This window comes from Oryctolagus cuniculus, chromosome 15 (genome assembly GCF_051225735.1).
Source record: "Oryctolagus cuniculus isolate XC-2025 breed Fujian yellow rabbit chromosome 15, ASM5122573v1, whole genome shotgun sequence".
Classification (NCBI taxonomy): Eukaryota; Metazoa; Chordata; class Mammalia; order Lagomorpha; family Leporidae; genus Oryctolagus; species Oryctolagus cuniculus.
The window spans coordinates 25,630,307-25,652,152 of NC_142881.1; the positions used below are offsets into that span (position 1 = coordinate 25,630,307).

Below are 21,846 nucleotides of genomic sequence, written 5' to 3' on the forward strand. Positions count from 1 at the left end.
ATTAGTTTTAGGAGCCAGTGCTATGGCACAGTAGGTTAAAGCCCTGGCCTGAAGCACCAGCATCCCATATGTGCCAGTTCTAGTCCCGGCTGCTCCTCTTCTGATCCAGCTCTCTGCTATGGCCTGGGATAGCAATGGAAGATGGCCCAAGTGCTTGGGCCCTTGCGCCCACATGGGGGACCTGAAGGAGGCTCCTGGCTCCTGGCTTCGGATCAGCACAGCTCCAGCCATTGCAGCCATCTGGGGAGTGAACCAGCAGATGGAAGACCTCTCTCTCTGTCTCTACCTCTCTCTGTAACTCTTTCAAATAAATAAAATAAATCTTTAAAAAACTTGTTTTAAAACCCTTACGAATTAGTTTAAGATTAATATTTTATACATAATTTATTTTTATTTAAATATTTACTTATTTATTTGAAAGGCAGAGTCACAGAGGAAGAGAGATATCTTCCATCTGCTGGTTCACTTCCCAAATGGCCACAATGGCGGGCACTCGGCCAGGCTGAAGCCAGAGGCCAAGCACTTCATCTGGGTCTCCCACATTGGTGCAGGGGCCCAAAGATTTGGGCTGTCCTTCACTGCTCTCCCAATTCTCAGGGACTTGGATCAGAAGTGGGGCAGCCGGCACTTGAACCAGCAGCCTTATGGGATGCCTGCACCGCGGGCTGTGGCTTTACCTGTCTGTTATGCCACAGTGCCGGCTCCTTAATACAGAGTTTAATAAATAATATTTAAAATATTTTTAAAAGAGCTGAAGCCTCTTATCCTGTAGGTGAGCTTAAAAATTAACAATCTGTGACAGTCTATAGCCTGAAGAAGCAGCCTTCATCAACAAGATGCCATAGAAAGACAGTGGATAAATAAGTAAAAATACTAGAGAGGTCAAAGGAAAAAAATTATTATAATGTTCCCCATAAGGAGCCATTCAGGAGTAAATGACCCATAAAGAAAGGAGCTTGAATAGAAAAAGTATCTATATTTAAAGCGCATTGAGAGTAGAATGGATAAATAAATTCTGATGTTTTCATATAATGGACAACCATTCGTGATGAAAGCTAATAGACTACAGCTAGAGCTATCAACTTAAATGCACTTCAGAAACGAGAACGAACCACAAAAGTAAGAACACTAGCATATGGGTATACAGTATGACTCTATACATAATAACTTTGCAGCCAAATGAAACCGCATGGTGGTTATGATATAGACATATGTGGTAGATTTGAAAAGCAAGGAACAGCAACCACAGAATTCAGGATGGTTGTTATATCCAGCGGGGAAGGAAGGGAATGGAAAACAGAGGCTGCCTGGCCTTGAGGGGTGCTTAGAAGGTATTGGTTACCTTTCATTGCTTCAGGTGGAAGGTGACTTCCAGGGAATAACCTTCAGGAAAGAAAGGATGAAAGGATGAGATGGGAAGAAATGAGGTGGTGGCTGTTGCCATTTGGAAACTTTCTGTACATTGGCTTTTTTTGACCATATGCTATGTAGAAAAAAAATAAAAGAACCATATCCAATGAAACAGAAATATGTTTAAGATGCATTGTGAAATGAAAGTGTTGCAAACCAGCATGTAGGTAGCAATTGTACCTGCTGAATGCATACTTCCATTAGTGTTAAATGTTTCAGAAAAATCTTTAATCCTCACAACAACAGGAAAGAATTCTGCACAGTCAGTGTTACCAACTCAAGGACGAGTAAAGAGCAGGCCAGAGATTAAGTGATTTTACCAGGATCAACATACTTTTGAATGGTGGAGCTGGTTTTGCAACTCTGGTCTGACATCAAAGTCTTAATCTCTTTGCTGCTACCATGTCTCATCCATTCTAATATTCACGTTTCTTCATGTTTTCACACTTGTGAAAATTGAGGCGTATCTTAGAAATCACCTCTGGCTGGACAGCAGTTTTGAAATAGATTTCATGCTTGAACTTGCAAGGTGAGTATCAATGGTTTGGAACAAAATCCCAAAGATAACAAATTAAATGCATTATTATGGAAATACTAAATTTTGAAATCATTGCTGTCTTTTAAAATGCTCTTGTTGGCACAGAGGATAATACTGTAGGGTGGAGAAGTTGGGGAAGTGAACACCTAGGGCACTGATTTGAAAAATTTTTCCAAAGAGCTGAATTCTAAAAGTGAAAAAGTTGAAGGAATATCTTAATTTATGTCATTTATATTTTCCTTTTTGTGCCTGCCAAGGGTAAGATAGGATAAAAATCTATTGATAGATACGCTTAAGGGTTTTTTTATGATAACAAATATGAGTTTAAAAGGGCTCTTTTAATCAGTATAAAAATAAAGCTTCTTGAATTCTGTTTTGCACCTTGTGAGTTCCTCTTCAATTTGATGAAATATCAGTTGTCTCTTGCACAGACCTATAGTCCTCCTAAAGGACTTACTGCCTGTGTTTGTTTCTTAGGAAAACTAATTCATTTTATTTAATGATGAAAGGACAAAATTCAAATTCATGTGTCCTCCCTCTCCCTCCCTCCCTCCCTCCTTCCCTCTCTCTCTCTCTCTCTCTCTCTCTCACACACACACACACCCCAAAAGTAGTATTTACCCTTACCGTGCAGATTCATTGCGATATTTTCTGTTCTGTGTTCCCACTAAAAAAGAAAAAATATTGGTCATGAGTTAGTAAAGAGATCTTACCAACCACTAATGCAAGGAAAGCTCTAAAAGTCTGTAGAAAATGGAATTAAAAGATAAGTTTATTTTTGGTGCAGAACTATTTTGAAATCCAGCGATGGTTTCTTCACAGTACTCATTTTCCATGCATCTGTTCCAATCCATTACTGCTCTAAAGCATAAATGTGAATTGCCAATGCTCATTATCAGTTTAAAGCCTCTTCCTTTTTAGGATTAGGCCACAGTGGTCTTCTATGGACCCAGAAAAGAAAGCATGACATAGCCTTGTTACCATATATCCAGCTTGGACAGGGTGTATGGTTTGTGTGTGTGCGTGTGAAGCACCCTCCTACCAGAGCTCAACAGCAGAGGGCAATGACTTAAAACTATGTAGCAGGACCCTGTAACTGAATTGTACATTTTATATACAAGTAATTTTATGTGTATTCTCTTATTTGATGGCCCCAAACCCTCTGAGGGCAAGTAGGGAAATGCTATCAGATTCACTATACAGATGAGAGGATTCCAGAGTGTTAAATGACTTTGCCAGGACCCCCATAATCTAGCAAGGCACAGAGAGTCTAGGAGCCATGGACTTTGATATTGAGGGCTCTTTTCTTGAAACCACGAGTCTCAGTGAGTATAAAGTGAATTCAAATATTTTTGTCACTCCATCCTTACTGTCTTATTGGATTCAAGTTGTTGTTTTTTTTCATATAACACAACAAAATACACAATTCAAAACTTACTGGGCCAGTTTTCTGCCACTGAAATTTTAGTCTCAGAATATGGATCTATTTGGACAACAATTTCTTTGTCTCTAGTCTAATGGAACAAAAGCAATATGAAATGACTCAAAGGGCAAGGAAATTAAAAGAAAGGTAGGGGTAGGTATTTAGCCCAGCAGTTATCCCAATTATAGCACCTGGGCTTGATACCTGCCTCCAGCTCCCTATTAATGTGAAGTCTGGGAAGCTGCAGTGACGGCTCAAGCAGCTGGGTCCCCACCACCCAGGTTGGAGACCTGGATGGCTAGCAGAGAGCTTTGTTGTGGGCACTCGGGGAGTGAACCAGCAGATGGGGGCTCTTCAGAAGTCTGTCTCTCCCTTTGTCTCTGCTTCTCAAATTAAAAAAAAAAAACTTTAAGGTAGGTCAGATGAATACATATGAAATAGAATAGATTGAGGATTTTAGTACTTTTAGGTTTTTGCTTTTGAGAAGGTTTACTTTTGAGAATTTGATATGATACAACCTGAAGATTTGAAGAGGACCTTTATTATGTTACTTTTTATAAAATGTGGAATGATGGTAAATCAGTTTTCAAACACTTGGTACTTTTTTTCAGAGTACTTGGTACTTGATACTCTTTTTACCCAAAGGTAACTTTCTTATAATCATAAAAGCATTCACAAAAAGCAAATAATAGCTAGTAAACAGATCATTTGTTCATGTACCCAATGAAATACTTTGCAGTCTGCAGTATAATCTTCTTGTTTAAATGAACATAGAAAAATTTAGTTAATGGTTGGAAAATTCATCTTTCAGAGCACTTGGCTAGAACTCAACAGAAGCCAGGATAGAAATGATCTCTTAGTGGGAAATAAGTGAGATTTGTGTTTGGTTGGTTGGTTCTGCGGAAACCTGTGGGCTAGTTGTTGTTTTAGAGCTCCATGAACTTCAATTGACCACTGCCCTTTTGCTCTGTCAAACAAGCTGGACTCTCCTACAAAAATGTAAAAACTTCATGCTGAGAAATAGGCTAATTCTGCCCAGGACTGGGAAGGTGGGGTTAGCAGAGGGGAGAAAATGTGGAGAAGGGGAGGGTCAGTTGAGGAGAGTGGGTACTTCCTAGCAGTGCTGAGCACAGATTTTTGCGCTTTAGGGAACCCAAGACTGCTTCTGAGGTCACTGATTAGAGGAAGAACTTGTGTGTCTTAGGTTTTGTATTTAAAATGCATATATCTTTCAGAGTGAGAATTGCAAGCGATTTTCCTGACTTACCCTTGCCAGTCTAGCCTCTGGGATGATCAGATTTCCCTCCCACTCATCCTTCTGTAACCAGGCACAGGGCAGAGGTCTGGGCATCTACTTGTGCGTGTTGGTCACAAGTATCCCCCAAAACCCAGCTGGCAACCTCTGTTTTTATCCAAAACCCAAAGCCAAGGGTTTGAGAAGTAAGATACTCACAAAATCACATTTCAGTTTGATTCTATGTATTTCTTCTGTTGCTCTAACACAGAGAAAGCTCAGCTTCCCACAGTCATAGCCAATTCCAGCTCTAGTCAGGAGCACTTCCCCAGAGTCTACAATTTCCATCCCTCCATCCTCTATCAGCCACTGTATTTGAGAGCAGGGTAGGACTAGCCTAGCCTCCTCAGGTCTTTTCTGGGCTGGCTTGAAAATGCTCAGGTTGTGGTCAAAGGTGTGTGCATGTTGTGTGGGAAGGGGAGAGAGTGGGGGACTTGTTCAAAACACAAATAAGCAAAGCAGTGAGGGGCTGGGAAAAAACTTCCCAGGGTTTAGGAAGTACTGGGGAGAAGAGAGCTTGACTCCCTCCCCCACCCTGGCCCCCTTCCCATACATGTACACTGTTCCCTATGACTCAAAAGCATGTGATTTTGTCAGTTTTGCGCAATTCCCCAACTCTAAGCACTACACGTGTTTGCCAGGCCCATTTCAGCACAGCAGCTCTTTGTTTAAGATTTTAATTATTTATTTTTTTGAAAGCAGAGTGAGAGAGACAGAGATCTTCCATCTTCTGGTTCAGTTTCCAAATGATGCAGTAGCTAGGGCTTGGCCAGGCAAAGCCAGGAACTGGGAACTCCATTTGGGTCTCCGACACAGGAGGCAGGAACCCAAGTCCGTGGGCCATCATTTGCTGCCTCCTGGGCACAGGCAGGAAAGTTGGGAAGCACGAGTGAGACTCTATCCCAGGCTTTCTAAAGTGGAATATGGGCATCCCTAGCAGGAGATAAGCCCGCTGTGCAAGAATACTGGCCCCAGCACAGCAGTTCTCCAGGCAGAAATATTTGTCTCCACTCTTTCTCACCCCATGTCATTGAAAAAAAAACCACCATGTCTGATTGTGTTCACCAGAAATTTATAAGCATCCTCAATTCTTCTCCCTTACCCCCTTTTATCAATCTATCACACAAACCTGTTGAATTTTCCTTTCTAAAACAACTTTCTAATACATTGACTTGATAGTTCTCAACTGGAGGTGATTTTGCACCCAAGGGTCATTGAACTTTTATGTATTTACTTGTGTGTGTGAGAGAGAGAGCTCTTCCATCCATTAGTTTGCTCCCCAATGCCAGAAACGACCAGGGCTGGGCCAAGCCAAAGTCAGAAGTCCAGAACACAGTCTGAATCCCATGTGGGTGGCAAGGATCCAAGTTCTTGGGCCATCACCTACTATCTCTCAAAGTCTGCATTAGCAAGGAGCTGGATCAGTAACAAATCTGGGATTTTAACCGAGCTGGAACTCTGATATGGGGATGCAGACATACTAGCCACTGTGCAAAACACCCACCTGCCATAGACATTCTTGATGGCCAACTGTGGAGGTGCTGCCAGCAGGGATGCCACTAAACATTCTGTGATGGATAGGACTCCTGCCTTCCCAACCCCAAATCCAGCTCCAAATGATAATAGTGCTTAGGTTGAGAAATCTTGCTTCAGATGCACCTGTTAGACCGAGGGGTGGCCCCTGACAGACCTTCCTATTTCTATTCTGTTTTCCCACTCTATTGATAGTCCTCCTGTAGCCAGAATAATCTTTTATGAACATAGCTCTTGTCCTCTCTCTCCCTGCTTAACACCATTTAATGCCTTTCACTTGGCCGTTGGTCCCGTTTTTAGACCCACCAGCAATGTTTTCCTTCTGTCTCCTACTTCAGTCCTACTGCCCTTCTCAGTTAATCCAATCTGTGGTGCTGCATTACTGCCTTTATAAAAACTGCTCTTCGTCCATTCCATTCACTCCAGAAAGCACTCCTCATCCTTGGACCCTCAGTGAAAAGGGCACATGGGCACAACAACCGGCCCCAACAATGCTCATTATTCACTGGTACTTGTAAAACACAGTAAAGCAAGCTCTATCTTTGGACCACTAGGTAAGAATACTGACCACAGCAATGGGATTTTGAGTGGGGGAGACAGCTTGGGCTCAACTCCAAATACAGAATGGAGGGCCGGCACTGTGGCTCAATAGACTAATCCTCCGCCTAGCGGCGCCGGCACACCGAGTTCTAGTCCCGGTCGGGGCGCCGGATTCTGTCCCGGTTGCCCCTCTTCCAGGCCAGCCCTCTGCTGTGGCCAGGGAGTGCAGTGGAGGAAGGCCCAGGTGCTTGGGCCCTGCACCCCATGGGAGACCAGGAAAAGCACCTGGCTCCTGGCTCCTGGCTCCTGCCATCGGATCAGCGCGGTGCGCCGGCCACAGCGCGCCGGCCGTGGCGGCCATTGGAGGGTGAACCAATGACAAAGGAAGACCTTTCTCTCTGTCTCTCTCTCTCACTGTCCACTCTGCCTGTCAAAAATAAAAAAAAAAAATACAGAATGGACTTCATAGCCAAGGAGTGGGAGTAGAGGTCAATGCAGAAAATAACTAAGAGAAAATATTATGGGTAAAGGGTATTCTGGCTAAACTAACCTAACAGGATTCCTGCTGAAAACAGGCCAGAGTCATTGATATCACCTGGGAGATTGTGAAGGCTGTGAAGAAGTTGAGTGGACAGCACCTGTGGGATGAGAAAGCTAGCAGGTACCTGAATAGACATCACCTGGAAGGTTGGGAAGGCTCTGAGGTACCTGAGAAGTTATGGAGAATGATCACATGATGGGAGGGGGAGCAGGTCTGGCCGCAGTGACTTAGCAGGACTCTGCGAAAACTGGATTTTGCAAAGAAGTGTACAGATGGGCCTAGAATCAGGCTTGGGAGGTTGACTGAAGCTTGGCCCAGTGGAGGATCTTGGTCAGCAGGCCAACACAGCACTCATAATACCATGTGCCTCTTCTTATCTCAATCTAAAATTGTATCGTGTAGGAAGTGGACATATAGTCCCTTCCGTAGCTCCCACCAATCTCTAATTCCAAGAAGGAAGGAGAGGGGCTGGCACTGTGGCATAGCAAGTAAAGCCGCTGCCTGCATGCCGATATCCCATATGGGCACCAGTTCGAGTCCAAGCTGCTCCACTCCTGATATAGCTCTCTGCTATGGCCTGAGAAAGCAGCAGAAGATGGCCCAAGTCCTTGGGCCCCTGCACCTGCATGGGAAGCTCCTGGCTCGGCACAACTCCAGCTGTTGCGGCCAACTGGGGAGTGAGCCAGCAGATGGAAGACCTCTCTCTCTCTTTGCTTCTCCTTCTCTCTCTGTGTAACTCTGACTTTCAATTAATTAAATAAGTCTTAAAAAAAAGAGAAACAATGCCAAATAAATCATGGAGACAGCACAATAAACAATAAATACTGAATAGCAAACTTAAAAAAAAAAAGGAAGGAGAAGGAAATCAATCTGTTTCATTGGCTGTTTTGTTCCAGGGCATGAGTGCATGGGACATGCTTAGTAAATATTTGGGAAAGAAATGAAAGAGAGAAGTTGGTAAGATGAGAAGGGGAGACCTAAGGAAGTGATAGCCCAAATCAACAGTGAGAGAAAGAGAGAGGGGGAGAGAGTGAGAGAGTGAATGAGAGAGAGAGAAAGAGAGAGAGAGGGAGAGAGTCAGAGAGTAAGAGAGTGAATGAGAGAGAGAGAAAGAGAGAGAGAGGGAGAGAGAGAGAGAGAGAGATTCCCTTAAGAATAATGTATTTATTTGGGAATACCAGAGCACTGCAATGGAAATATTCAAGGTGGCTGAGGCAATGGAGACTGTTTTTTGTTTTAAAACTGTTAATTGCTAATTATTTGAAAGGCAGAGACAGAGATGGTTCTTCTGTCTGCTGGTTCATTCTCCAAGTGCCTGAAATAGTCAGGGTTGGGCCAGGCCAAAGCCAGGAGCTAGGAACTCTCTCTGGGTCCTCATGTTAGTGGCACAGGTCCACACACTTGGGTCATCTTCTGCTGCCTTCCTAGGCCCATCAGCAGGAAGCTGGAATAGGAAATGGAGCTGCAATTTGAACTCAGGCAATCCCAGATAGGACACAGTCATCTTAAAAATGAGAACAATTGCCCACCCTCCCTTGGCACTGCCTATGGAAGTGGCAACCTTTTATTCGGCATCACGGGCTCCTTCAGACACCCTAGTGAAGCCCAAGGTTGTCAAAAAAGAGGTCCAAGAAACGTAACTGGTGGAAACTCAAGAGGTATTAACAGGGTGCAGACAAGAGTCAAGGGCCAGATCTTGACGTCCAACACTGGTTACAGAAGCAAGAAGAAAACAAAACTCATGCTGCCCGCTGGCTTCCAGAAGTTCCTAGTCCACAATCAAGGAGCTTCGGTGAGAAGCACAAAGCCTCCACGGAGAGGGCAGCCCAGCTGGCCATCAGAGTCACCAATCCCAGTGCCAGGCTGTGCAGTGAAGAAAATGAACAGCCAGCTCCAGTGCACATTTTATTTGTGTTTAAATATAACCGTGAAAACTGCAACAACAAGAAAAAGAGGATGATTTTATCAAGTATGTTGTTTTTCTGAAACAACAATCTTTGGCCACAGTTGATACCGGGCCAGGCAGTCAGTCTGGCAGGGAAGAAAAAAGCTGGAAGATTTCCCGAAGTGTCTGCCTCTAGCCCTGTGCCCTAACTCCACCCCCTTGCATGCCAATCCAGCACACCCACCCACTCTCCCATATTGCACCCAAGTCTCCTCCAATGCCATGAAGACACCATGTTGGAACACGTGTAAACGGAGCTCCACTTGAGACGCCACGAAAACCTACCCCAGGGGTCATCACCCACACTAAGCCTCGCCCAAATGCCCACTCTATTTGTATATTCTTTTGTATATTCAATTAGGGTGCCACTCCCTACCCAAGGCAGGGGTCCGCCAGGCCGGAGAGCTCAGTCTCTCTCTCTGCTGGTGGGGCTGCCTGTCTGAATGTGTACTTATCCTCCCTCCTTCAATCAATCCTGCTCTTATCTCTCGCTCTCTTTTTTTGACAGGCAGAGTGGACAGTGAGAGAGAGAGAGACAGAGAGAAAGGTCTTCCTTTGCCGTCGGTTCACCCTCCAATCGCCACTGCGGCCGGCGCACCGCGCTGATCCAAAGCCAGGAGCCAGGTGCTTCTCCTGGTCTCCCATGCGGGTGCAGGGCCCAAGTACTTGGGCCATCCTCCACTGCACTCCCTGGCTACAGCAGAGAGCTGGCCTGGAAGAGGGGCAACCGGGACAGAATCCGGCGCCCCAACCGGGACTAGAACCCAGTGTGCCGGCGCCGCAAGGTGGAGGATTAGCCTAGTGAGCCACAGCGCCGGCGGAGTTCTTATCTCATACGGGGGCAAGGACCCGGAAGCAGGGTAGCCAGCAGACACATTCCCACAGCCCTGGGGTACTGGCCCAACGCTGAGGAGGGGCTGTGGCTGGTACTGTTTGTGGCAGACTGCAGAAGCTTCTGGGTAGTGAGATGGCCCGGGAAGAGTCTTTAGTGATAGCTACCAACAGGCAATCGTTAAGAAGCCTTTCTTCATAACCTCCTGGCTTTATTTATTTAACATTTTTGTTAGGGTTGACAAAGGCAGCGCCATTTTGGTTCTGGAAACGTTCACAGAAGCAAGTGGGGGGGGGGGGCAGTGGAGGGAAGGAGGCTGAGGAATGGGAGATCGCATGGGATGGGTTCTGCCAGGGCACCTCCCGAAGCTGTGCGCTCCCTCGACGTCGCAGAGGGTACATGAGAATTGTTAGGCGGGCGTGAGGGGCTTAGGCGCCACTCAGCTTTCTGGCCTGCGGCTACACTTTCCCTCATTGGTAAAACAGGCCTGATGGGGGATGTGAAGATTAAATAAAACAATGCCCACATGGCGCTTGCAACAGCATCTGGCACGGCCAGCACCCAAAACTACCGTCTGCTACCGACACTGAATTATGGCTACCTGCCCCCGGGCCAGCGTCACCACCTAAACTCTCGCATTAACGGGCCCGCCCCCTTGCTTCACGCCTCGCTTGCCCATTGGCCGGGGCTCGGCAGCGCTCTCACCAATCCGCCCGGCTCTAGAGAGCGCAGGCCCAACGGGCAGAGCCAACGGGCGCAGGGGTTGCGGTCTCCTGGATACGGGTGTAAACAGCGGAGCGTGGGGAGGGCCGGGCAGCAGCCGGCTGCGGAGTAACGGTACTCCGCGCACCTGCGGTCCGGTGTTTGCTGGCTGCCTCCCGGCTGAGAGAAAAACAGCCATGGCGCAAGGTCGGGAGCGAGAAGAGGGTCCCTCATCCGCCGGAGGCGCAAACCTGTCCGTGAGGTGCGGCATCTGCGGCCCCTCGACCGCCTTGGGTCTTGCGGGAACTCCTGACCTCCGTGCGGGACCTCTTCTCCCGCAGCCTCCCCTTCCTGCAGAGCCGCCCGCGGTGGTCGTGTCCCCTTTGGTTTCGCGGCGAGCCTGACCCTCGCTTGCGCAGGGCTCCTCCCCTGTTTCCAGCCCGGCATTCCCGGCCCCCTTGACCCCTGCGGGCACCGCGGCCCCACCCCGTTCTTGTTCTCTGGTGATTTTCCCCAGCGTCGGGCCCCGCAGTCCCTTCCTTCTAACGCCCATCCGCCCACTTTGGATTTATTTGATTTTATAGTGGCCTCTGAAGAGCGTCCAGTGCTGGTGGTGGCCCTTCCCTTCCATGGGCTAGAGTGTTGCCACGGCCGTGTTCCGTGCAGGCTCCTCTCCCGGTGCTGCCTGGGTCTCCCGGCCCCTTCCCCAGGGCTGCCCACCCAACCGGCGCTCTTCACTGGCCTTCTCCTCCACCTTAATATTTAAATAAAAACAGTGCCCCCTTCCCCTCAGACTCTCCCTCCTCCTAGCATGCACCTGCCACACATTCCTTACTTAACAGTTAAGTTCCTTTGGTGTATAGTTTTGAAAAGTCAAAACTGATTGATGGAGAATGGATCATGATGACTGTTTTCTGATAGAAACAGGCTCTTGTCTCTTGGTGGTGGTGTCACTGTTTCTCTTCCAAGCCCCCAGAAGTCCCGAGACATTCAGAGGCTTTGATTGGAGGGCTTTCTTGACAAGAACGTTGAAGAATTCCCTTGAGACTTATGGAACTTTATGCCTAAAATTTCTGTGGTGTATTGACTCAAACTGATCTCACAACCAGCTTATGTGTTCTTTTAAACATTGGGGGAGGTATGGGGAGGTAAAGTAGATATATTTCAAATATTTTCGATGACCTTTTGTTAAAAGAGAAAAAAATTTTTTTGAAATGCATTATATCGATGGTGACATATCTCTCCCCAAAGATGGGTGCAAGGATTCCCTAAGCAGAATGTGCACTTTGTCAACGACAAGACCATTTGCTACTCCAGTGGGAATTATGTAATATTTATTAATATTGAAACCAAGAAGAAGACCGTGCTCCAGTGTATCAATGGAATTGTGGGCGTCATGGCAACTAACATTCCTTATGAAGTTGTGGCTTTTTCTGACCGGAGACTAAAGCCCCTCATCTACATATACAACTTTCCTGGATTGACCAGAAGGACCAAATTAAAAGGTATCCTGGAGCGCTTTCTCATTAGTTCTTATAAGTGAAGGCTGTTTAGGTTTTTTAAAAATTATTTTGATGGATTCATGCCAATCACAAATGATTTTATTAAGTAGGCTAGAGCCTTCTCCTCACAGTGTGGCCTCCTTGCCAGCAGTATTGGTGCTACCTGGGAAGCTGGTTGTAAAAGCAGGAGCTGACTCCCACCACAGACCTACTGAATCAGAATCTGCATTTTAACAAGATTCTCCAGGTGATTGACATGCACATCAAATTTTGAGAAGCACTGGGCCAGGGGATTCTATTGCCTTTATCAGAGCAAGGAGTTTTTCTTTCCTAATGATTTATTGAAATCCTGTTGAGTTGATATTTGTACAGACTCTAAGATGACTCCATGATCCTCAGTTTCCTCACACATGAAATGGGGACTAAGGTAGTATCCAATTTTAAGGCTGTAGTGGTGTTTGATGAAACTGTATAGGCCGAGTGCTCCATCAGTATTACCTGGCCTTTGGGTTACTGTTCACTCCCACAGCTGACCCTGACTGACTGCTGCACATTGACTTAGGGCCTCCATCTAACACAGAGGGTATGGAGGCCTTCATTTAACATATCATGGACAGAAAGCTCATGATTGGGGCTGGTCTCAGCTCTCTAGCCTGCTGGGTTAAATAAGAGCCTTCACTGTAATTATTACATTGTATTTGTGGGGAAATTTGCCTGTATTCTCAATAGATTAGGATACTTTTTATTTTTTAAAAAACATTTATTGAAATAATTACACAGAGAGAGAAGGAGAGAGAGAAAGAGAAAGGTCTTCCATCCACTGGTTCATTTCTCAATTGGCCACAATGGCCAGAGCTGCGCCGATCCGAAGCCAGGAGCCAGGAGCATCTTCTGGGTCTCCCACACAGGTGCAGAGGCCCAAGGACTTGGCCCATCCTCTACTGCTTTCCCAGGCCACAGCAGAGAGCTGGGTGGGAACTGGAATACCCGGGACTTGAACCAGCACCTATTTGGGATGCTGGCACTGCAGGTGGAGGCCTTACCCACTACGCCATAGCACTGGCCCCAGTTAGGACACATTTTAAAGCATGAGCCCATTCATGAGAACAGTCTGTGTGGACTGTAACTACTCTTCATCTTTAAAATTTCCCCAGCTTGGTTATTTGACTATGATCTCTCTCTCTTTTTTTTAAAGAATTTTTCAATTTTATTTTGAAAGAGTTTCAGAGAGAAGTAGAGCCAGAGAGAGACAGAGACAGAGAGAGAGAGAGAGATCTTCCATTCCACTGATTCACTCCCTAAATGACTGCAATGGCCAGAGCTGAGCCAATCCAAAGCCAGGAGCCAGGAGCTTCTTCCAGGCCTCCCACTTGGGTGAGGGGCCCAAGGACTTGGGCCATCTTCCACTGCTTTCCCAGGCCACAGCAGAAAGCTGGGTGAGAAGTGGAGCACCTGGGACTTGAACCGGCACCCATATCGGATGCTGGCACTGCAGGCTGGGGCTTTAACCCACTGCACCACAGTGCTGGCCCCTGTGATCTCTTCTAAGCAATGGAAAAGTTATTTCAAACCAGTAGCCAGTGCTCATATTGAATAATAAAACCCTAAGGGAATTCACAATAAAATTAGGAAGAAACCACCAAAATACCTGTTATTACCATTATTATTTAACATCAACCTGGAAGTTCTAGTCAATGCAATACAAAATAAAACTGGAACAGCCTGTAGTTATGATGGATAATACACAGTCTTCTAGGACTAATTCAAGAATGCCCAGTAAGATGCTGGTTTCAAAATGAATATCCATGCAGTTAGAAGTTCTAAATAATTAGAGGAAATATGAGTGATCCAGATGAAGAAAACTACAAGAATCACTGCCTTACAAATTTTTTAAAAGGTAGTAATATAGTCCTGGATGGAAAGCCTGATTATTAAAGATAAATGTATTTCTGGTATTTGTCACAGGAAGTAGTTCATAGGTTTATCAAGTGTTTTACTGAACAAGGAGTACTTAAATAATTTGAGTTCATCTGGAAAATAAAAAAAAAGAATAATCTGAAACAGAATGACAGTAAGGCAGCAGGTCTTTAAAAAAAAAGATGGCGCTTTGGTAATTAGCAGTGTGGTTCTGGTACGGGGAGCTGCAGCTCAGTGGACATGGTAAAGAAGTCTGGGACAGAATCTAGAGTCTGTAACAGCCTAGTTGGGATGAAAGAAGCTCTCACCTACCCTGATTATTCTACAGTGGTGTGAAGAAAACTGAGTATTTGAACAAAGTTATCACATGAGACATTCATGTTATACTTTACAGCAAAACATGTCAGATGAAAATAAGCATTCAAACAACAAACCCATTTGAAAAGTAGAAGAAAATATGACAGAATATTGAAATGATTTCAGGATGGGGAGGACTTCCCATATAAAGGGGAAAAAATAAAAAGATTGACAAATTTAATTACATACCAATTAAAAACTTAGGAACATCAGCCGGCGCCGCGGCTCACTAGGCTAATCCTCCGCCTAGCGGCGCCGGCACACCGGGTTCCAGTCCCGGTCGGGGCGCCGGATTCTGTCCCGGCTGCCCCTCTTCCAGGCCAGCCCTCTGCTGTGGCCAGGGAGTGCAGTGGAGGATGGCCCAGGTGCTTGGGCCCTGCACCCCATGGGAGACCAGGAAAAGCACCTGGCTCCTGGCTCCTGCCATCGGATCAGCGTGGTGCGCCGGTCGCAGCGCGCCGGCCGCGGCGGCCATTGGAGGGTGAACCAACGGCAAAGGAAGACCTTTCTCTCTGTCTCTCTCTCTCTCTCACTGTCCACTCTGCCTGTCAAAAAAAAAAAAAAAAAAAAAAGGAACATCAAAAATACTATAAAATGGAAAGGCAAATAATACACTAAGGAAAATATTTGGAATAATGATCAAATATTTTCAGAACATTTATTAAATAAAAAAACAGACATTAGAACCATGGAAAAGGAAAATACCCAGACAAATGACAAAACCACACATGATCAAAGACATCAAACACTATTTCATCTCATTGTTCATTTAAAAAAGTGTAGTCTAAGCTAAGATGGTATTTTTTCTATCAGTTTTTTAAAGTTTATTGGCAGGCTGAGTAGTGAAATGGGTAGTGCCCTTGTTTGTTGAAGGTAGGAGTATAAATTGATAAGGCCTTTCCAGGAAATAAATATTTACCCAGTAAACACATTTCAAGAAGTAGGATTCAATGTTAAGGAAATAGAGTATTCAGAAATACTGTCAAAGATTTCTGTGCAAAAGAGTTATGTCACAAAGTTAAAATAGCAAAAGATGAGAAACAACCGATATCCCCAACAATATAAATGTGGCTAAATAAGTTAAAGCATACCATCAGGAGGTATTATGCAAACATTAAAAATCAAGTTTTTAAAGAAAGAATGATAAGGTGCTCAAAATAATGTAAGCAAAAAACGAGTAGTCTGTAACACCGAATTCTAACTTTTTAACAGGTGGATTATATATAATACTTAATATTTTGCCATAGCAAAGTTCCAGTTAGAGAAAATTTGCGTGTGTGTGTGTGTGTGTTTTAAGATTTATTTATTTATTTGAAAGTCAGAGTTACACACAGAGAGAAGGAGAGGCAGAGAGAGAGAGAGGTCTTCTATCCACTGGTTCACTCCCCAGTTGGCTGCCAATGGCTGGAGCTGGGCTGATCCAAAGCCAGGAGCTTCTTTCAAGTCTGCCACATGGCTGCGGGGGCCCAAGGACTTGGGCCATCTTTTACTGCTTTCCCAGGCTATAGCAGAGAGCTGGATGGGAAGTGGAGCAGCCAGAACTTTAACCGGCACCCATATGGGGTGCCAACACTGCAAGCGGCAGCTTAACCCACTATGCCACAGTGCCGGCCCCACTTGTATGTATTTTCACAGGTAAACAGAAGAAAATGCGAGAAAGAATTTTGGCTCTTGATCCACTCTAATATTTATCAAAAACAAGTCTTTAACTTTGCTCTTAGCTTTCTGTTCATAGACTGAAGTCAGCCAGTGTATCTTTTATTCTAACAGCTAAATGCTTTTAAATTAAGTGAAGATCATTAGAAGGGGAAATAAACCATAAGACCATCATTAACCTGAACTGAATAATCACATTTTCATGATGGATTTTACATTTTAGGCAATGTTCTTCTGGATTACACATTATTGTCATTCAGTTACTGTGGTACCTACCTGGCTACTTACTCATCTCTCCCAGAATTTGAACTGGCCCTCTGGTAAGTGACATCATCCTGAGTAAAACCTTTCACTGGATTACATTTTAATCTTATTCTTCTGGATTCTATTTCAGGACTTACACATGAAAAATATGAAACAAAAATTGAAGGAATAAAAATCCTAATCATAAGGTTTAATATAATTGCTATATTTGGGCATGAAATTTGGCAGTCAGAGTAAAAACTATATGAGTATATATATATATATATATATACTATATAAGTATTCCCCTTCTTTATTAACAACTATAATACTTTTAGGCAAATAATACATTTATAAGTACCTACAGTTTCATCTTTTCTTTAAAAAATAGTACCTTTGAGTTTTTGCATTTTTTAACTTCAAATTATGATGGTCTCTTATTAGAGCTCAATTTGAAGTGTTTTTTTTAAAGAAACATCAGAGCAATCTTATGTTCAGACTGGGACAGTGTACCACATTGGACAGTGTGCAGGAACCAGCAGCAGGTAAGATGCTCTCTGGTCTAGCCAGGTCATTTCATGTGACCAGCTTGAACTCTGCACCATTTCTCCATCTATGCATGATATAAACTGCTTCAGAGGAAGCTTGTCTAATTAAGAGAAGCCATAAATGCTCCAGAAACCTGAATCTAGGTTCAGATAATCACCTTTAGTTTATGTAAAATTTTTTAAAAAACAGCTCTGTTGGGCTATAATTAACACAAAATAAACTTCATATATAAAGTATTAAATTTGGTGAGCTTTGACTTTTGTATACACTCATGAAACTGTCACCATAGAGAAGTTGTGGGATTCTTGCCTTCCCTCAAGAAGTCAGTCATGAGACAGAAAGCTGAGTAACAAAGTTTTATTGGGGATAGGGCATCTGTCAGAACGGAAGGGACAGATAGAGTGCCTAGTCACTCAGACTGGGGGAGAGCGAGGTTGCATGGTAGAATGGAGAGAATACACCTGAGCAGACCAGGCGGGCGGCTCAGCAGAGCAGGGAACTGAGCGCTCAGTCTTTGTTTAGATTCCTGGTTTTTAAGGGAATCTCTACCCACTGCCCCTTCTCCTCCAGGAAAAAGGGTTTGTGTGTAGCAAATTCCTCCCCAGGTTTGTTATCAGACAGGGGGGAGTCTTGCCAGCACCCCAGTGGGTCAAGGGGTTTTTCTAGAATGCCTACTTTGGAGGAAGGATGTAATGGTTTTATTGCTAGTGTTAGTTTTCCCACGGGGGAAGGGCTGGGACCACCTGGAAAGTTATCAGGTCTGGACAGGACTTTGAAATGTAAATGTTGGGCTTCTGCAGACCTGCCAGTTTCTCAGACCCCTCTCACACACATAGGCTAATTTCTAACTTCCTGCCTAACAAAACCATCAGCATAGTCAAGAGCATGAATATATCCATCACCACATCCTTCTTATTGGCACTTGTCCCACATATCCTTACCGCATCCCTGCCCTCTCCACAGGCAGCCACTGATACGATTCTGTCCCTTTTTCCATTTGCTAGAACTGTATGTATAAGGAGTCATATAGTAAATATTTTTTGACCTGGTTTCTTTCTTGAAGCATAATTATTTTAAAGTTCCCTAATGCTGTTCTGTATACCAATAATCATTCCTTCCTATTCCATGGTATAGATTTACCATTTTGCTTATCTGTCTTCCTGTTGATACGAGGGTTAGCTTGCTAGGGCTATTGTCACAAGAGCACCCCAGAAAGAGTAGCTGAAACAAGAGAAATTGTTATCTCACAGTTTTGGATACTCAGCTTGTGGGAACACAAGTGCATAAATACTGATAGTTCCAAAAGCAGAACACTCCACTTATCTGAGTACAACCTGTGAATATTAAGAAGTTTTTTCTCCAATGCAAAGACCTCAATGTGAGTTACTCAAAATGAAAATGTTTAAATAACAAGAAAAAAGAAATTTTTTTCTAAGAATTCATTGAGTGCACAGTGTCTAACAATGTGTATTACATACATGATATTTATTTACCTAAATTAGAGATTTAAATGATGATCTTCATGCTAATTCAAGTACACAGATGAGTATTGTTTGGGACATAAAATGTTTTTTAAATTTAAAGAAACTATCTGACCTCTCTTGGACATCGGCAAGCCTGGATATGCTCCCCACATGGCAATAGTCTGGTATGGGCCAGTGAATGGCTGCCACTCACACTAAATGCTACTACATTGGTTGCCACCACTTCAAGCAGGGGTCAGTAAACTACAGCCCATATAGGCCAAATCTGACCCACTGTTTGTTTTTTATTTATTTATTTATTTATTTTATTTATTTATTTTGACAGGCAGAGTGGACAGTGAGAGAGAGAGACAGAGAGAAAGGTCTTCCTTTGCCGTTGGTTCACCCTCCAATGGCCGCTGCGGGCAGCGCACTGCGGCCAGTGCACCGCGCTGATCCGATGACAGGAGCCAGGTACTTCTCCTGGTTTCCCATGGGGTGCAGGGCCCAAGCACTTGGGCCATCCTCCACTGCACTCCCTGGCCACAGCAGAGAGCTGGCCTGGAAGAGGGGCAACCGGGACAGAATCTGGTGCCCCAACCGGGACTAGAACCCCGTGTGCCGGTGCCGCAAGGAGGATTAGCCTAGTGAGCCACGGCCCACTGTTTGTTTTTATAAATAAAGTTTTATTAGAACAAAGCCATGCTCATTTGCTTACAAACTGTCTTTGGCTGCTTTTCCTCTATAATTGCAGTTTGATTGTGATAGAAGGCCATATGTGGTCTGCAAAGTTAAACATACTTACTAACTGCCTCTTTTATAGAAATTGGCCAGTGCTGACCTAGAAGTGGGACATTTGGGACATTTTATTCACTTATGTGAACATCCTCACACCTACAGGCATTTGAGTTTGTTCATTGGGTTTAATCCATTCAGTAGTTTTTATCTCCTGCTCCCTGATAGAAATAATAAGAAGGCATGAAATAGCCTAGTAGGAAAGGCTAAGACTTCTGTAATGGGGTGTTTTTAGTAGGCTGAGATGGGGTCAGACTAGAGACAGAGTGTCTTGTCCCCACTGCTTCCCTTCTACTTTATTTGTGTGTCTTAGTACCCGAGGGGAATTCTTTTTGGAGATTTTGAGTGGGAAAGGAGAGATGAGCTTCAGGGATTAGGAGCACCGGGGAGGACAGACGCTCTGTCGTGAGGAGATTCTCCTTGAGGCTCTGCATTGGCAGAGGAGCTCCAGGGCTCCCCTGAATAAGTGGGAACAGGGATGGGACAGAGACCCTCCCTCTGGCCTTTGTGACAGCACCCCAAAGTTTGGAGCTGGGAGATGAACAGGGTGCTTCAAAGACAGTGTGCCTGGGACTTAGTCCTAGGATTGAGGTCACCAGCCTCAGGCTTTCTCAAGTGGCTTTCCTGGTCATGAGCCTGGACAAGGGGGAGCTGGGAGATAAACAAGAAGAGGATGCAACTTGGTGACAGCAGTTAGTCTGTGAAACTCTGGGATCAGTCCCTTGGGACTCCCAGAGATAATTCAGGGAGAGTTCAAAAGATGTGAACTTTCGGAAATCGGAGCAGCAGGAGCTGAAATATCATGATTTGATTTCTAGAAGGAATATGTCCAAGGATATTGTATCTTCTTATGTTAAAAAAAATAATTCACTTCTATATTATTTGCATAAGTGGTGACTGAACTCATACTGTAGTCCTGGGCTGGCAGGATCCATAAACAGAAAGAATAAGATAGGCTAATTGCTGTATTCTGGCTGACCAACACTACCAGTTTCATCAGAAATGCAGTTACCATGATTTCCAGTGCATCAGCCCATTTAATTCTCACAAAAGACCTATGAGATATCCATGATGATCCTCATTTTAGAGAAACTGAAACATAGGGAGGTTATATATTACAACAGAATTTTCCAACAGATTGAGTACAGAGGGAAATTTTACATGACTACTTCATAATAGAACCAGCAGAAAGATGAAGAAGCTGGTTCCTGCTGTAGGGCATTGGAGCTGCTAAAACAAATCCATAGATGAGGGAGCTCACAAGCAACAGAAATGTATTGCTCACAGTTCTGGAGAGCGGGAAATCCAAGATCAAGGCGCCAATAGCTTTGGCATCTGGTGAGTGTCTGCTTCCTGATTCTGATTGTGCCTCCTCACTGTATCCTCACGTGGTAGAAGGCATGAACTAGCGTTCAGGGTCCTACTCAGGCCCTCATGACCTCCTTACTGCCCAAAGGCTGCACTTCTTAATACCATCATCATGGGGGAAGGGACACAAATATTCAGACCACACTCAGGGGCTGGCATTGTGATGTAACAGGTTAAACTACCACTAGTGATACCAGTCCTAGCTGCTCTGCTTCCAATCCACCTTCCTGCTGATATGCCTAGAAAGCAGCAGAAGGTGGCCCAAGTACTTGAGATTCTGCCGTCCATGTGGGAGACCAGCATGGAGTTCCAGGCTCCCAGCCATTGCTGCCATTTGGGGAGTGAACCAGCAAATAGAAGATTCATATTCTCTCTCTCCCTGTCCCTCTCCCTTTCCCTCTTCCTCTCTCTCAGGCTCTTCCTCTCTCCTTCCCTCCTTCTCTCCCTCTCTCCCTCTTTATTACACTGCCTTTCAAATAAATACGTCTAAACACACACATACACAAAGAGTTTAAAAAAGGGAGGGGAATGGCTAAATAGAATTTCTAGGTTTAGTATAAGAAGGCTTAGTTTTCCAGAAGTCTTTAAAAACCATAGCAGCTTAAATTTCACTATTCTACAATCATAACATCATGTCTATTGTAGAGTTCAATTCTTTTTTTTTTTTTTTAAGATTTAGTTTGTTTATATGAAAGGCAGAGTTACACACAGAGAGAGGAGAGGCAGGGAGAGAAAGAGAGAGAGAAAAAGAGAGTCTTCCATCTGCTGGTTCACTCCCCAGAGGCCCAAGTACTTGGTTCATCCTCCACTGCTTTCCTAGGCCATAGCAGAGAATTGGATCCGAAGTAGAGCAGCCGGGACTTGAACCGATGCCCGTATGGGATGCTGACACTGCAGGCCATGGCTTTACATGCTACACCACCATATCAGCCCCCTGTAGAGTTAAATTCTAACCTATGGAACCATGCCTGCTCTCATTATACAAGGAAGGAACTCTTAATGAACACACTGCGATAAAGTTAAGTTCACTAGGAGTGTCAGAGTTAAAGCAAGGTATAAAGTCCATCCTTTGTTCAAGGAAGCTTGTTGGAAAGTTCTTTCCAGGGATATGAGAAATCAAGTCAACACAGTTTTTCTTTTTTCCAAGTTTGAATTTTTTGGTACCTATAAGCTACTTGTCTAAACATGTATGGTTGGTGAGTTGCCAAGTGGGATTTAGATCTGGAGGGATCTGAGCT

General features: G+C 44.5%; 1 protein-coding gene across 9 annotated transcripts in view; it reads left to right on the forward strand.

Moving 5' to 3' along the window:
* The window catches only part of CFAP43 (cilia and flagella associated protein 43), a 128,501-nt gene that overhangs the window by 3,181 nt on the left and 103,474 nt on the right, over positions 1 to 21,846 (forward strand). For 2 of the 9 annotated variants that reach the window (XM_089314342.1, XM_070057269.2), the window contains exons 1-3: positions 10,815 to 11,020; positions 12,010 to 12,263; positions 16,414 to 16,510. In XM_089314342.1, the coding sequence (XP_089170468.1) occupies positions 10,956 to 11,020; positions 12,010 to 12,263; positions 16,414 to 16,510 (416 nt within the window). In that variant the 5' untranslated portion in view covers positions 10,815 to 10,955. Of the gene's footprint in view, positions 1 to 10,812; positions 11,021 to 12,009; positions 12,264 to 12,416; positions 12,508 to 16,413; positions 16,511 to 21,846 lie in introns of those variants that run through there. The other 7 variants (XM_089314343.1, XM_089314347.1, XM_070057270.2 and 4 more) reach the window with 5 other exon arrangements.